This window comes from Gopherus evgoodei, chromosome 2 (assembly GCF_007399415.2).
Source record: "Gopherus evgoodei ecotype Sinaloan lineage chromosome 2, rGopEvg1_v1.p, whole genome shotgun sequence".
NCBI classification, from domain to species: Eukaryota; Metazoa; Chordata; order Testudines; family Testudinidae; genus Gopherus; species Gopherus evgoodei.
This window is the reverse complement of record NC_044323.1, coordinates 169,568,267-169,585,282: the sequence shown is the minus strand read 5'-3', so window position 1 is coordinate 169,585,282 and position 17,016 is coordinate 169,568,267. Positions and strand designations below refer to the sequence as shown.

Here is a 17,016-nt window from a genome sequence, read left to right as displayed (position 1 = left end):
GTATCTTGTTCAAGTATGTCTATTCATCACAATCCATTCATACACATTAGTTGTATTGGAACCCTTCAAAGCAGATGCTCTTTTCTGTGGTAAAGAAACAAGTTCCAGACTTTAATCCTATAAAAGAATAATTGTGAGCAATAGTTCTGAAAAGCATTACATCCACATGCATCCAGAGTCCATACTTCTCGCAGATGTCAGCAATGTTGTCAAGAGGATCAAAAGCTCCATACACTGTTGTACCAGCTGTGGCACTGACATACAGTGGGATATGGCCCTGAAAATAATACAAGATAATTCAGGCAATATTAGCTGAAGGGATAGCTCAGATAATGTGTTCTTCTTTCATCTCATATCAGTCATCAGTAGCTATTTCTATAATTAATGTTGCAATACATTTCCATCATCACTCCTTTTCTTCACATTAACAACTTTCCCCAAATTCCCATTTGAGACTGAAATTTTCCATTTTTTGTTTCTGCCTGAATGTGGTGAATGTTATGGAAAGTTTGGTCAGTACCATAATAATGAAACCAGAGAAGATATACCTTTAGGAGGAGATGGGAGCCACCTGACAAAAAAGGAGAATATCATCTCTGTTCACTGATTCACAAACCTAGTGAAAAGGGATTTGAACGACGTTCAAAAGGAGCAGGTGACACAAGCCCACAGGTAAGTAAAAAAAAAGTTACCTTAATAGAAGTCTAAATGTTGGAGGAAGGCGAGGGGTACAGAATGGAAAATCATAATAGACTCATAGGAACAAGAGGAAAATCAGTGGGGGGATTTGCTCAACATGTCTATACTCGGATGCAAGGCATATGGGGAATAAACAGGAAGAACTGAAAGTATTAGTATATAAGATAAATTATGACTTAATTGGTGTCACAGAGACTTGATAGAATAAATATTATGACTGGAATATTGGTATGGGGATACAGCTTGTTCAGGAAGAACAGGCAGGGCAGAAAGGAAGTAGGTGTTGCATACTACATCAAGATTATATATACTTGTTTTGAGGTCCTGAAGAGGTAAAAAGCAGACCAGTTGAAAGCCTCCGGATAATATGTAAGGGGTAATGTCAGGATAAGGATCTAGTATAGACCACCAAATCAATAAAAGGAGGTAGAGGATGCATTTCTAGAACATAAAAGAGAAATATCCAAAAAACAAGACCTGGTAGTAATGGGGGTCTTTAGCTACACAGACATCTTTTAGAAAAGTAATACAGCAAAACACAAAATTTCCAATACGTTCTTGGAATGTATTGGGAATAACTTCTTGTTTCAAAAAGTGGAACACTTAGCCAGGGGACAGCCATATTAAACCTGATTCTGACTAACAGGGAGGAATTGACAGCAATTCTGAAAGTGGAAGGCAATTTGAGTGAAAGTGACCATGAAATGATAGATTTCATGAGTCTAAGAAAAGGAAAGCATGAGAGTAGAAGAATAAAGACAATGGACTTCAAGAAATACAGACTTCAGCAGTCTCAGAGAACTGATAGATAAGGTCGATGGGAAGAAAATCAAAGGGAAAAGGGAGTTCAGAGGAGCTTTAAGTTTCTCAAGGAGATAATATCAAAGGCACAACTGCAAACTATCCCAGTTGCAAAGGAAAGATAGGAAAAATAGGAAGAGGCCAATACAGCTCCATCGAGAGCTCTCTGATGACCTGAGAGTCAAAAAGGAATCCTACAAAAAGTGAAAACAAATTGCTAAGGACGAGTGTAACACCGGCCGACCCCTGTTGTCAGTGGGCGAGATTGAACTTGGGACCTCTGGAGCTTAGTGCATGAGCCTCTACCACCTTAGCCAAAAACCAAGGGGGCGTTAGCTAAGGCTGTAGAGCAGACGCACTTTCTCTAAGTCGTCTTGGTGCCACTAAATGGGACACAATACCACACCCAGAAGGTGTGTGGGTTACACAAGCACAAAGGACTAGCCCAAGCATGTAGGGACAAAATCAGAAAGGCTAAGGCACAAAGTGAGGCACAAGGGACATAAAAAGTAATAAGAAGAGATTCTCTAAATATATTAGGAGCAAGAGAAAGACAAAGGAAAATATAGGTCCTCTATACAGCAGGGAAGGAGAGCTAATAACTGATGACATCTAGAAGGCTGAAGTGTTTAATACTTATTTTGCTTCAGTCTTCACTAAAATAGTTAATAGTGACCAGACATTCAATACAATTAATATTAACAATAATGGCGAAGGAAACCAAGCCAAAACAGGGAAATAATAGGTTCAAGAGTATTTAAATAACTTAGATGTATTCAAGTTGGCAGGACATGATGAAATTAATTCCACGGTACTTAGAAAACTAGTTGGATCTTTGAGAACTCACTTGGTAAGGACAGGTGAGGTCCCAGAGGACTGGAAAAGGGCAAACTTAAGTATGGGCAAACATAGTACCTTTCTTTAACAAGGGGAACAAAGAGGACACAGGGAATTATAAATCAGTCAGCCTGGAAACTTACTGAAAGAAATTATTAAACAATCAGTTTGTAAGCACCTAGAGGGTACTAGGGTTGTAAGGAATAGCCAGCTTGCATTTGTCAAAAAAAAGTCATGCGAAACCAATCTAATTTCTTTCCTTGACAGGATTACTGGCCTGATGGATGGTGGGGAAGCATCTTGATTTTAGTAAGTCTTTTGATACATTCTCATATGACAGTCTCTTAAGCAAACTAGGGAAAAATGGATTAGATGAAATTATTCTAATGCAGATGCACAACTGATTGAAAGATGATACTCAAAGTAATTATCAATGATTCACTGACAAATTGGGAGACTGTATCTAGTGGGGTCTGTTGTGGAAAATCGACTACACGGTTGATTTTAGATCAGACATCCTGAGGCACCTTTATTTCATACAAGCATATATGCAGGGAGAGACAGCATAGACCCCACGCAAGAGGCTGGCTGCTCTAGATATTACAAATTTTACCAAGCTTATAAAGGTTAAAACCGCAAAACGTAGCACGCTGGTTATACATGTTATTTGCCTTATTTGGAATATAATGTTGATGATAAGCAAGCTGACCAATTAATTCTCCATCTATGGCTTTTCCTGTTATTGTCTTTGCTAGTCAAGTCTGTGGTTTGAGAGTTCTAGCACCTTTTCTGTAGTCCTGACAGAGGCTCAGCTGTTGTAACTTAACAGATCTTCTGGTTCCCCTTTATCCAATTCTAGTTCCTGTTTTTGGGGCCCTGACCACATCTTTCTGCCTCAGCATGCCCTTTGTACAGAAAAACAAGTTTAGCAAAAGTTAAAACTCTTGCTCTTAGCTAAAGGCTTTTGGGTCTACTCTTACTTTATTCTCAGCAGACAGCCTGGGGCCTTGGGTAAGGTAGGGTCAAGGGGGGTGGGTTTTCCCTATCAGGTCCCACAGAGGCCAGTACTGGATCAGATACTATTCAATATTTTCATGAATGACTTGGATAATGGAGTGGAGAGCATCCTTATAAAATTTGAAGATTACACCAAGTTGGGAAAGGTTGCAAGCATTTTGGAGGATAGGATTAGAATTCATTACAATCTCAACAAATCAGAGAATTGATCTGAAATCAACAAAATGAAATTCAATAAAGACGAGTGCAAAATACTATACTTGGGGAAAAATTAAATGCACAACTACAAAATGGGGAATAACTGGCTGGCTGATAGTACTGTTGAAAAGGATCTGCGCGTTATAGTGGATCACAAATTGCGTATGAATGAATTAATGTGATGTAGCTGGGGAAAAAGGCTAATGTCATTCTGGAGTTTATTAACAGGAATGTTGCATGTAAGACATGGGAGGTAATTGTCCAGTTCTACTTGGCACTGACGAGGCCTCCGATGGAGTAACATGTCCAACTGTGAGCACTGTACTTTAGGAAAGAGGTGGATAAATTAGAGGGAGTCCAGAGAAGAGCAACAAAAATGATAAGAGATTTAGAAAACTTGACCTATGAGCAAAGGTTAAAAAAACTGTGCATGTTCAGCCTTAAGAAAAGAAGACTGAAGGGGGACCAGATAGCCATCTTCAAATATGTGAAAGGCTGTTACAAAGAAGACAGGGGCCAATTGTTCTCCATGTCCACTGAATGTAGGACAAGAAGTGATGGGCTTAATCTGAAGCAAGGAAGATTTAGGTTAGATATTAGGAAATGCTTTCTAACTTTAAGGTCAGTTAAGCACTGGAATAGGCTTCCAAGGAAGGTTGAGGAATTCTCATCACTGGAGGTTTCTAAGAACAGGTTGGACAAACACCTGTCAGGGATAGTTTAGGTTTACTTGGGTCCACCTCAGTGCAGGGGACTGGATTTAATGACCATTCAAGGTTCCTTTCAGCCCTACATGTCCATGATACTATGACTCTCTACTTTTAATTGTAAGACAATTTTGTAACTTAAAAAATGTCTTCTATGTAATCCAGGCAAATACTACAGTCCTCTCTCTGCCAAAACTGCCATTAATTTAAATAGATTGCATTTGGATCTCTGAGTGTTAAATACTTTTGAAAATGTGGTTCCTACTATTAACTTCCTTGGCAATGAGTGAGGATTGCTGGATTTAGCTCAATATTAATATCACAAGGTTATAAATAATAAACAAACCGACCAACCTGTCTCTTGACTTTGAGTATTTTTGCCTCCAAATCTGATGGAATCATCTTCCCTCTAGATGATTGTAGAATGTTGGGAGGGAGAAAAGCAAATTTAAGTTATTTGTCCTGCTATTCTTGAGAATATGCAGTAAATCAAAGCCCGGTTGGGGGGAGCAGTCCTTCCTTGACATTTACCATACTATTCAGTTGACTCTGTCTGGTGATGTTTACTTATATTTTGTGGCAACATATTTTCAGCCTATATAAAACAGTGGCAAAAAGACAAGAAGCCTGATTTTCCACTACCCTGAATCTTTGTAAGGTGTGTGTAAAGTGGGTGTAAAGCCTTGCCAAATGAGAATGGTAGCATTTTAGACCTACTTTGCACAAGAATAAATGGCTGCATAAGGTGCACTCCCAATGGTCTATCTGGTGCATTTGTGATCTTTATCACATCTAAATAAAGAGACCATTAATGTAAACAAACTAATTGAAAATTAATATTTTGTTATGATACGGAGCCCTGGGGAAGAAAACTGACTATAGCAGTTTCTACCCACTTTTCACCATGTGTCTGATGGCAGGATTTGGCCCATAACATTTAGAAAATTTCAGTAATACACATATTTGTATGTGAGCATAATACATTCTAATTTTAATCTGTAAATAGTTTTTTTCTCCTCACATACTAGCCATATTTCTAATATCAGTGCTGCTAGTGTGTTATCCTCTTTGGTATCCATCTTATTATGGCATACTAATATACTGACCTTTTCTATCTGAATTGTTGCAAACTTTTCTCTTCCTATACTGCAAAATATTTTCTTTTACTCTTGCAGATTTTGCATTTCAAGTCTGCAGAAATTAAACAATTCTTTGTAATATTGTACTCCATGAAAGAATTAGAATCCATTTTCAAACTTGGGTACCCACTGTTAGGCTTTTAAATGCATACTTGTTATTATGGAGAATTCTTTCCTGGGAGTCTGGCTGGTGAGTCTTGCCCACATGCTCAGGGTTTAACTGATCGCCATATTTGAGGTAGGGAAGGAATTTGCCTCCAGGGCAGATTGGCAAAGGCCCTGGGTTTTTTTTGCTTTCCTCTGCAGCATGGGGCCCGGGTCACTTGATTTGAGGACTTCCATAGCTCAGACATAGGTTAGGGGTTTGTTACAGGAGTGGGTGGGTGAGATTCTGTGGCCTGCGTTGTGCAGTAAGTCAGACTAGACGATCTTAATGGTCTCTTCTGACCTTAAAGTCTATGAATCTATACTTATGTTCCTAAATACAAATGGCCTGATATGCAGAGGTAAGGAGTAGATCAGGTCAGGAAATAGGGAATTTTCCCTTACAAAATTGTGACCCACCTGGCAATGGAGTTACAAGAATAACCCTATCCTGGTATGTACATTCTGGTTCACCGAAGAATGTCACATGAGTTTTTACATAAAAGCTAGAGTCCCAACATTAATATTGTTGATTATGTAAAGAGTTATCTGAAGTCTGTATCAAGACAGACTTGGCAAACAGGTTTTTTTCCAGACAAATGATATTTATTCACCTGCATCTCTGTCAGCAAGTAATTAAGCATTGTAAGCCAACACAATAGAATCCTCATTTTCATATGCAGTCAACAGGGTGGGGAAAGTGAAATCATCAAACTACAAGAGAATAAGCTATAGGGGCAGAGTGTGTTTTCCTGGGTACAAACAAAGTACTTTGGGATATTAAGGAGAAGGCGAGGAAGACACCCCTTTATCCTGCACTTAGGAATTGATTGGTCAGTGCGATTACATTCATGACAATGGATCACAACCTGCCCTGGTTGAAATGCTGGAAAGGACATTTGGGCTAAGATGATCTTCTTTAGACAGGAGGCTAGCCAGTTAAGTTATGTTTAGTCTCTAGAAATCATGTTATGATTTTATGTGTAATCCTGTTGTTTCCATTATCCTCTCTCTTGAGGATATCCTAACCTCTTGAATCTTTGATAATAAAATGGTTGTTTTCACTACAAATCTATCTAAGTGCCATAGTTGAATCATTCAAGCAGAAGTGTACACTGTTCCTTGGGGGACTGCAGACCTGGTATTTCTATGAGTGTTCAGTGACAAAGGGGCTGACACTACAGTGGGATGCTTCAAAGTGGCTTTGAGCCTGGGGCTTACCTATTGTTAACCTGCAAGGGCCTCTTGACAAGAATGTATCTGATACAGAATTGCAGAAATGCCCTAAAACATGTCTTCATATAGTCCCAGAGCAAAAAATGGAAGAGAAACATAACCACAAACTCCTACATAGTCCCCTTCCCAAACACTTGCAAAAAGAAATTCAGCAGCCTTGCTCCCAAAGTAAACATATAAAATGAAAGCTATTCAGGTGAAGAGAAGATGGCTTTAGAAAGTGTAAGTTTAAAGGTGGACCAAACTGTGGTCTGGGCCAGGGATTCTCAAACTTCTTCTCTCTGAGGGGCCCCTCAACATACTATAAAAACTCCAGGGCCCAGTGGGGGCAGAGGGGCCTTGGGGCAGTGGCCTTTGGCATAGGCATTGTTTGACTTCTATTTTGTGGGGGCAGGGGCCAGTAGGGCTCAAGCCAACTCCACATGGCAAGGTCCAGGGAGGGAATGCCACCTCCACCCCATGTCTCACCTCAGCAGGTCACCCAGCCTGTCTCGGTTGGGGGTGGAAGGGGTGCAACCAAAAATTATAACTTAGAGGTGAGGGGCTTAGCTCAAAAAGTTTAAAAATAGCTCAGGGTGCAGAGAGGGGGAGCTGGGGCTGTGTGCAGGCAGGGGAGTAGCTCAAGGTGCAGGAAGGGGGGTACCTGCAGCTTTGTGTGGACAGGGAGGTAGCTCAGGATGCAGGGAAGGGGGTAGCTGGGGCTGTGTGCAGGCAGGTGGTAGCTCAGGGTACAGGGAGAAGGTATTAGGATCTGTGTGCTGGGAGAACTCCCCTGTGATCCCTGTTCCCCTGCCAGCCATGGAACCAGGTCTCCCCATGCAGGGGGCTCTTACCAGCTTCCTTTGCGGGAGCAAAGGGGTGGGGAGCTGAGGAGCATCTTCAACCTGGGGCACCAGCAGGAGATGAGAGAACACTGCTGCTGCTGCTGCTGCTGCTAATTGCTCCATGGCACCATCCACCTGCGATCTGGCCACAGGGCAGGGAGAGCAAATGGGGCGGTGAGGGAGCTTCCCCCAGGAGTGTCATGATCTTGTGCCACAGTTTGGGGGGGGGCAATGCCCTCCATGTCCCCAACTCTGCCCATGGGCTCAGGCCTTCTGCCCCACAGGGAGCACCAGGGCCAATTTCCTTCCCTGCAAGGTTTTTGGGATGGCTCGGGATGTCTTGCTTCTTACATAGAGTTACTAGTAAAAGCTCAGTCTAACACTATATGTGGGCCCCATGCTGAAATTTTTACTTAGAGACAGGTTCAGCCACCTTTACTCATGTTAAATGGTACGTTACTTGACAACTAGTCAAGTGGTATTACTATTGGAATAATGTTTGTAGAAAAAATGGTTACCCACCTTTTAGTAACTGTTGTTCTTCGAGATGTGTTGTTCATGTCCATTCAAAGTAGGTGTGCATGCGCTGTGTGCATGCCAGCCAGAAGATTTCCCCCTAGCAGCGTCCATAGGGTCGGCTCAGGCACCCCGTGGAATGGCGCCACCACGGTGTCCTATAAAGGGGCCCGTCGACCCTCCTCCCCTCAGTTCCTTCTTGCCTGCACTCCGACAGAGAGGCAGGATGGTGGGTGTTGGAATGGACATGAACAAAACATCTCGAAGAACAACAGTTACTAAAAGGTGCGTAACCTTTTTTTCCTCTTTGAGTGGTTGTTCATGTCCATTCAAAGTAGGTGACTCACAAGCCTAACCTTAGGAGGTGGGGTCAGAGATCACTGCTGACTGGAGTACTGCGCGACCAAAGGCTGCATCATCCCTAGCCTGGTGCGTGATGGCATAGTGAGACGAGAACGTGTGGATGGAGGACCACGTGGCTGCTCTACAAATCTCCTGAGTCAGAACCTGAGCCAGAAACACCGCAGAGAAGGCCTGTGCCCTAGTGGAGAGGGCCATGACTGGAGGGACAGGCGTCTTAGCTATACGGTAGCATTCCCAGATGCAAGTCGTGATCCATGAAGAGATTCGCTGAGAGGAGAGCGGGAGCCCCTTCATCCTTTCTGCCACTGCGACGAAGAGCTGGGTTGAGCATCTGAATGGCTTAGTACGCTCTATGTAAAAGGCCAAGGCCCTGTGGACATCCAGGGAGTGTAGCCTCCGCTCTTCGCTGGAGGCGCATGGTTTTGGATAAAACATTGGGAGAAAGATATCTTGGCCCATGTGGAACTGTGAAATGACCTTGGGTAGGAAAGCCGGATAAGGTTTCAGATGGACCTTGTCCTTGTAAAAGACTGTGTACGAGGGCTCAGATGTTAATGCTCAAAGCTCCGACACCCGTCAGGCCGAGTTTATCGCCACCAGGAAGGCGGTCTTGTACGACAGGTACAGCAGGGAGCACGAAGCCAGAGACTCGAACAGAGGCCCCGAGAGGATGGAGAGGACCAGATTTGGGTCCCAAGCAGGGATCAGCTGATGCACATGCGGGAAGAGCGTGTCCATACCCTTGAGGAAACTCCCAACCAGCGGTTTGCAAACACTGAGGTATCCCTCTCTCCTGGATGAAGGGCGGATATGGCAGCCAAGTGAACGTGAATAGAGGAAAGGGAGAGGTCCAGTTGTTGTAGGTGAAGCAAATAGTCAAGGACAACGGGAATTGGAACCCCCAGCAGGTTGTGACCTCTCTGACTCGACCAGATGGAGAAGCGCTTCCATTTAGCCAGGTAGTTGGCCCTAGTTTCCTGCTACCCAGCAGCACCTGCCTGACCTGCTGGGAACACTGCAATTCCACCGGGTTCAGCCATGGAGCATCCAGGCTGTGAGGTGAAGGGACTCGAGGTTCGGATGGCGGAGGTAGCCCTGGTCCTGCGTGATCAGGTCTGGGAGAAGGGGCAGCGTCAGGGGCGCCTGAACAGATATGTGCAGGAGTGACATGTACCAATGCTGGCGTGGCCACGCCGGAGCTAGCAGGATTACCCTGACGCAATCCCTGCGAATCTTTAAAAGCACCCTGTGTATCAGGGGGATCGGAGGGAAGGCATAGAGCAGGCCGTCCTCCCATGGCTGAAGGAAGGTGTCTGACAGAGACCCCTGACTGCGGCCCAGAAGGGATCAAAACCATCGGCACTTCCTTTTTTCCCTGGAGGCAAACAGGTCTAGCTGGAGAAAGCCCCAAAGCTGGAAAATTGAGCACACAACGTCCCATCAGAGGGACCACTTGTGACCCTGGAATGAGTGACTGAGGGTGTCCGCCAACCTGTTCTGCTCCCCCAGAAGATAGAATGCTGTCAGGTGGGTGGCATTGTGGACGCAGAAATCCCACAGTGCAAGGGCTTCCCTGCAGAGGGGAGAGGAGCGTGCACTCTCCTATTTGTTGAGATAAAAGACTGCAGCCATGTTGTCCGAAAGGACTGAAACACATCTGCCGGCCAGGTGGGACAGGAAGGTGAAACACGCCAGGCGGACCGCTCTCAACTCCCTGACATTGATATGCAACTCGAGGTTCTCCGGCGACCACAAGCCCTGCATCCTGAGGCATCCCAGGTGTGCTCCCCAACATCGATCCGAGGCGTCCGTCACCAAGGAGAGGGAGGGCTGTGGGGCAGCAAAGGGAACGCCCACGCAGACTTCCCGCAGGTTGAGCCATCACTGAAGCGAGCGCAGCACCAAGCGGGGAATGGACACCACTGAGTCCAGGGGGTCCCTGACCGGGCGATAAACTGTCGCCAACCAGGACTGCAGTGGGTGAAGCCGGAGTCTGGCGTGGGTCACCACATAGGTGCATGCACCCATGGGGCCCAACAGCCAGAGGCAAACTCACGCCGTGGTGACTGGGGTGCGGCGCAGTCCGAGGATGAGCTCGGAAATTGCACGGCACCTGGACTCTGGCAGATACGCTTTGGCGTGTGTGTGGAGTCCAGAACCGCTCCTATGAACTCTATGCGTTGCATTGGAGACAGAGTGGATTTGGCATCATTAAAGAGGAGGCCCAGATCGAGAAAGGTCCGCCTGATGAACAGCACCTGGGTCTCTACCTGCTCCATGGAGTGGCCCTTTATGAGCCAGTTATCCAGGTAGGGGAATACTTGGATGCCATGCCTGCGCAGGAAGGCCGCCACAACCGCCATGCACTTCGTGAAGACCAGGGGAGCAGCTGACAGGCCAAACGGGATCACCATGAACTGCAGATGGACGCTGGACATGACGAACCTGAGGTACCGGCGGTGCCGTGGAATTTTGGGGATGTGGAAATCGGCGTCCTTTAAGTAGAGGGCAGCATACCAATCTCCTGGATCCAGGGAGGGGATGATCGAGGACAGGGAGACCATGCGGAACTTGACCTTCCGTACAAACTTGTTCAGCCGCAACAAGTCTAGGATGGCTCTCAAGTCCCTTTTTGCTTTTCGTATGAGGAAGTACCGGGAGTAGAAGCCTTTGCCCCTGAGCTCCCGCGGGACTTCCTCCACTGCCCCTGTCTCTGTGAGGGACTTCACATCTTGAACCAGAAGTTGCTCGTGAGAAGGGTCCCTGAAGAGGGACGGGGAGGGGGGTTAGTGGGGCGGGAGAGAGGAAAACTAGATAGAATATCCCCACTCTACCATCTGGAGAACCCATTTGTCCGATGTAATTCTGGACCAGGCACGGTAGAAGTGGGACAGACGTGACCCAAAGGTAGGGGTGGGGGGATCCAGAGTCTCGATCGGTACGTTGTCCTCGACCGTACCATCAAATAGGGGGTCTAGGCCCAGATGGTGGTTTCAATTGGCTAGACACTTGGCAGGAGGGGTGACATTGATGACGCCTCCTGCCATTTCTACCCTGCCTGCGCCCCAGCTCCTGGCGAGCCTGTGGCTGGTATGGGTGAGGAGCCGCCTGCGGCCTAAATTGTCTGCGCTGGGTCGCCGGGGTATGCAAGACCAGCAAGCGAAGCGTGGCCCTCGAGTCCTTTAAACTATGGAGATGTTTGTCCATTTTCTCTGAAAACAACGTCTGCCCTTTGAAGGGGAGGTCTTGGATCGTCTGCTGGACCTCATAGGGCAGGCCCGAGACCTGGAGCCAGGTGCCCCATTGCATGACCAATCCCGTGGCCAGGGTGCGTGAGGCTGAGTCTGCCGCATCTAAGGCGGCCTGGAGGGAGGCTCAAGAGATCAGTTTGCCCTCCTCCACTAGGGCCGAAAATTCTGATCTCGAGTCCTGGGGAAGGAGCTCCGCGAACTTCAACATGGCCGAACACATGTTGTGGCCATTTCAGCTTACTATTGCCTGTTGATTGGCAATGCAGAATTGGAGTCCCTCCTTGGAGTACACCTTCCTGCCAAAGAGCTCAAGTCTTTTTGTGTCTCTGCTCTTTGGTGTTGACCCCTGGAACCCTTGACTCTCCCGCTGGTTAGCTGCATCTACTACCAGTGAGTCTGGGGGAGGATGGGTGTACAGGTGTTCGTGCCCTTTAGAGGGGACAAAGTAGCGCCGCTCCATTATCTTGGCAGTAGGGGCCAATGAGGCTGGTGTCTGCCATAGGGTGCGGGATGTATCCACTATTGTCTTTATCAGCAGAAGGGCCACCCTGGATGGCCCTGAGGAGGCCAGAATGTCCACTACAGGGTCCGCGTCCACCTTGATCTCCTCCACTTGGATTGCGAGGCTTTGAGCTGCTCGCCTGAGCAATTGCTGGAGAATTCGCGTGTCCTCGAGGGCCGGAGCTCCAGCCGTGCCCGAGACCGCCTCGTCCGGGGAGGACGACGAAGAGATTACATGGAGCGGCCCTTCCTCTGGTGCATGCAGCCCCTCGAGGTCCTGCGGCACACAGTATTGAGGTTGCAGTGCCGGTTCTGTGTCCAAATGCGGCACCGCGGCCGGTACTGGGGTTGCCAGTGAGCAACTTGGTGTATCATGCGGTGCCGAAGGATCCCAAACTAAAGCCGCTGCTGGTGCCGCTGCCTGGTTAGGGGGTGCTGAACTTGATGAAGGCATACCCCTGCTCGGCGACGGTGCCGATGGGGGAGGCAGCTGCGCCGGGGCCACCAACGTTGAGGACACCGAAGTCGATTATGACCGAGGGCCAAACGCGATAGGAGCCTGCCTCTGAGTCTGAGGTCTCTGAGTATGAAGACCTGGGAGGATCAGCGCCCGGTGCCGAAGGTGAGCAGTGCTGAGGTGGCGGGGAGCGTTTCTTCTGGTCCAAGGCTGGCTTCGCAGCTCTGTGCGGGGAGGGAGGCGATAGTATGGCTGGCTTGCCTCTAGATTGTACTGGTGGGCGGACCACAGTAGACAACTCCCTACGAAGCGGGGAGGTCGGTGCCAGGAGACCCATCAGGTCTGATGCTGCCTCAAACGCCTCTGGCGTCGACGGGGGGCGTATGTCTCCGCTGAGGCCTGGAGAATTGGGCTGGTCCAGACTTGACTGCCCTCTCTGTGGTGCGGGAGTTGACGGAACCTTGGGGGGCTGTAGCCCAGCCTGTCCACTTAGCCCCACTGGCGGAGTCGGCCTCGGGTCCTGGTGGGGAGAACGATCCCTCACCAGCTTCTTTCTCTTGGCGGACACCAGTGAAGGTGAGCGGTGCCGCACTGAGGCAGACTTCCTATGACCCCCGACTCCACCCAGTGCCGGGTCTTGGACGACTTGGGCTGGGCCCTAAGACCTGATGCCAGTGCCGGGGCACTCCGCACCGAGGATGATGTCCTGGGGTCCGCCTCAGCCGGCTCTGGGTCTGAGGGGGGTTGCAGGGCCGCCTCCATCAGGAGGACTCTAGGTTTTTGAGCCCTGTCCTTAAGACTTTGCGGGCGGAAGCCTCTACAGTAGATCACTGGTCCTTTTGGTGGCACTCTCCAAGGCACCTCAAGCACGCAGAGTGCGGGTCACTCTACGGCATGAATTTCTCACAGTCCTTGCAGGGTTTGAACCCGGGGGACCCGGGCATGCCCCAGCAGGAGACGAAGCCTGGGGGGGGACCCCCCAACTACGAAAACTATATACAAAGATCTATCTAACTAACTATCTATATAACTGAATACACGAACTAAACGGTACGGATAGGACACTGCCAGATTGCTATGCAAGAGAAGTTCCAGCTAGCCGTCACCGGCAGTAAGAAGGAACTGAGGGGATGGAGTGTCGGCGGGCCCCTTTATAGGGCGCAGTGGTGGCGCCACTCCAGGAAGCGCCTGGGCAGACCCTACGGACGTTGCTAAGGGAAAATCTTCCGGCTGGCATGCACGCGGCATGCGCACACATACTTTGAATGGACATGAACAACCACTCGAAGAAGAACTGGCCCTATAGTTTTACTCCATCCTTACTCAGGCGCAACTCCCACTGACTTCAGGAGAGTTTTGTCTAAATAGGGACTGAGTAAATACTGAATAAGGACTTAAAAATTTGACTCTGTATTCATAAGTGACCCATTGTTTTGCATTTAATCAATTCTGCTTTAGCTGTAGCTCAAGATCATTTTATAAAGTACAATTCACCTTAAGAAATAGACACAACACCAAGTGGCACAAGAGAAGGTTAAATTCAGAAAAAAAAAAATTACTGGAAGACATTAAGGGGCTTACCTTTCATCACACTTTACTGCAATTACATTATCTGTCCCAATTCCAAGGACTGCTGCAGCTTTCTTTACTGAATAATGGCTCTTAAAACATAAAAAAGAAAAAGTTTATAAGGGAGTTTTGTTAGATACATGTGTGTATACAAAGAACATACCATATATGGATGGCCCCATTATTTTTTCTGCCCTAGAGAAATATTAAGTATGTTATGGCTTAGCTGTTGTGATGACACATAAGAGTATAATAATGGGCATGCTGAAATCTGCCAAGAGTCCATCAAATCCTGACTAACAATGGTCAAAACCAGTTGTTTCAGAAAGAGGCTTACTCCTCCCATAATGCTCCTAATTGTGCAATACGGTGCTAAGATGTATAGGGAGTTTACTTCCTGATCCCATGTGGAGATAATTTTTTGCCCTGATGACTGATAGTCTGCACATTTTTATATCCTAGCCAGTGTCATTAGACTAAGCACCTATTCTTGGTAAGACAAAGAAAGCAAAAAACTTTAGGAATGTGTACAATATGCTTGAGATTATTTATTAGATTTATGGCAATTATGTTAATCAGTAGGAGATTCATGTGCTTATGTGATCATTGATTATTTAAGTTATGGGTTGCGTGGTAAATATACTTAATTACAGGGTAAATAGTGGGTTATTTTTGCACTATTTTGCAGCCTGACCTCAAGTTTACTATTACAAAGGAACCACAAATCTGCACCAACATGCAATTACAATGATAAATAGCATTTGGAAGTTCACATGTCCCATTTTTTGCATAATATTTCTGCATTATTAAATAAAGGTTTAAAAATAATCTAGACTGTCCTCTGTTAACATCCATGTAACAGATTATTTTTATGAGAAAAATAAATGAGATTTTAAAAAACACTGAAAGCTCTACTGATTTCACTCTGTATCTCCAGCAGAGTGAACAACTTTTGCAACTGTGGAACACTCCACCGTGAAATAACACAAAGCCACACCTGAGTAACCAACATCAATATTCTGCTTTTACTTTATGCCTCAGTTCCATAAGCAATCGTATAAATATTAATTTAGTTGAAGTTTCATACTTTGCATGTGCAATGACAATATTCAAACTCTTATTTTTAAATTGTATGTATGCACATTTGTCTGCAGACTAATGAGGGAAGTGTAGGCACCTGAGGCCTGATTCACTGAGGTTCATGGAAACACTTCCATTGACATCAATCACATCAATCATCAGACCCCTAGAAAGTTTCACTGAGTTATATGCATGAGGTGGGGGTGGGGGATTCCAAGGGCCAGACTGTGACTTGTATAATGCACCTGCAAATAGAGTAGGAAGGAGTGAACTTCTTCCAGATACTGCTTGGGTGTGAAATCTGAACCTTGTGTATGCACACAGCAGTGAATGGGTGCTGTTTATCCAGTTACTTGCCCATCCTCACACCAAAAGCAGTGGATTGGAATAGGTAAGGCCGTGGCTCCATGACCCCAAAGCACCAGTGGAGGGAGTGTGATAACTTACTGCTGATGCAGGTCAGCAGGAAATTACTATCCCTTCCTCTAAAGCTAGAGGATAACAGGGGAGGAACTGTGACTCAGAGATACATTTCTGAGTAACAATGGCTATGTTCACATTGCAATTAGATGCCCACAGCTGGCCCAAACCAAATGACAAGGGCTTGAAGGGCTTTTTAATTGCAGTGTAGATATTTGGGCTCGGGCTGCAGCTCGAACTCTGGGACTCTCCCATCACACATGAGCCAACTGAGGGGGAGGGGCTAATTTCTGTGTAGACATATCCAGTGATTTCCAGTCCTGGTGCAGCTCACACCATACCACTTAGTCAGGGCTATGCCTAAAGTCACAAGAGTGGATTTTCAAAAGAGCCTGTGTGACTTAGAACATAAAATCAAGCACTAGTGATGTGCAATGACAGGTGTTCCTAAATCATGTAGACACTTTTGAAAATCTCACTCAAACTTTCTCCAGAAGTATTTCATTTCATTTTCAGCTCATTTATTTCAGTACTCTGATTTTCAAGATTCAGTACTGAATCTAGCAGAGACAAGTTATTTACTATAATTTTGTACTTACATGTTCCGAAACAAACAGTGCAATGTGTGGAAGTGCTGCCATGCCTTTGGTTTTAATCTCAGGAAACCGCTTATAACGAGCCACTAGAACACTGTAGAGGTTTGATATGGTCCCACCTAACAGCATGGAAGGGAAACAAATATTTCTATTTTGGTTTGAATAGCTTATTCCTACTGGGAATTTAAATTTTACATCATTGCATCAGAGGGCCAGATTCTCAACTGTTATAAATTAGCATACCTCCATTGGCTTAATTTTGATTCCTTAATGACCCAACAATTTGCAATTCACCATCTGACTGCCCATTTTGACTGCAGGATATATATACAGATTACCAGTCAAATCTTGGCCACAGAATTTTCTCCCCACCATTTAATCCCTTGTGCACTTCTCCAGGCTTCCACAGATTAGATAAGATTTGCCATTGGGAGTCCTAGTTTGATGGACCTCTTAAAGTTTGTGCTTGTCAGGCAAATTTGATTGCAAGTCTCCTTTCCTTTCTCCAACCCACCATGTCCCAGTCCCTAATAGAAACAGAAAGAATTAAGGAGCTTGATTCAAAATTATCAAATTCTGATTTCTGAGAGGTTCATTTCTTTCTTTATTCTTATTGTATCATTGTACCAGAAGGTGCTTTCTGAGAATTAGCTTGATGTAA

At 46.1% G+C, this 17,016-nt stretch overlaps 1 protein-coding gene across 2 annotated transcripts in view; it reads right to left on the bottom strand.

The window, feature by feature from the left end:
* LOC115646429 (glutamate decarboxylase 1-like) overlaps nt 1-17,016 on the bottom strand; it is a 72,951-nt gene that overhangs the window by 13,551 nt on the left and 42,384 nt on the right. For both annotated transcript variants that reach the window (XM_030552233.1, XM_030552234.1), the window contains 4 exons: nt 16,359-16,474; nt 14,272-14,351; nt 4,614-4,668; nt 161-277 (listed from right to left, as the gene is read on the bottom strand). In XM_030552233.1, the coding sequence (XP_030408093.1) occupies nt 161-277; nt 4,614-4,668; nt 14,272-14,351; nt 16,359-16,474 (368 nt within the window). The remainder of the gene's footprint in view (nt 1-160; nt 278-4,613; nt 4,669-14,271; nt 14,352-16,358; nt 16,475-17,016) is intronic.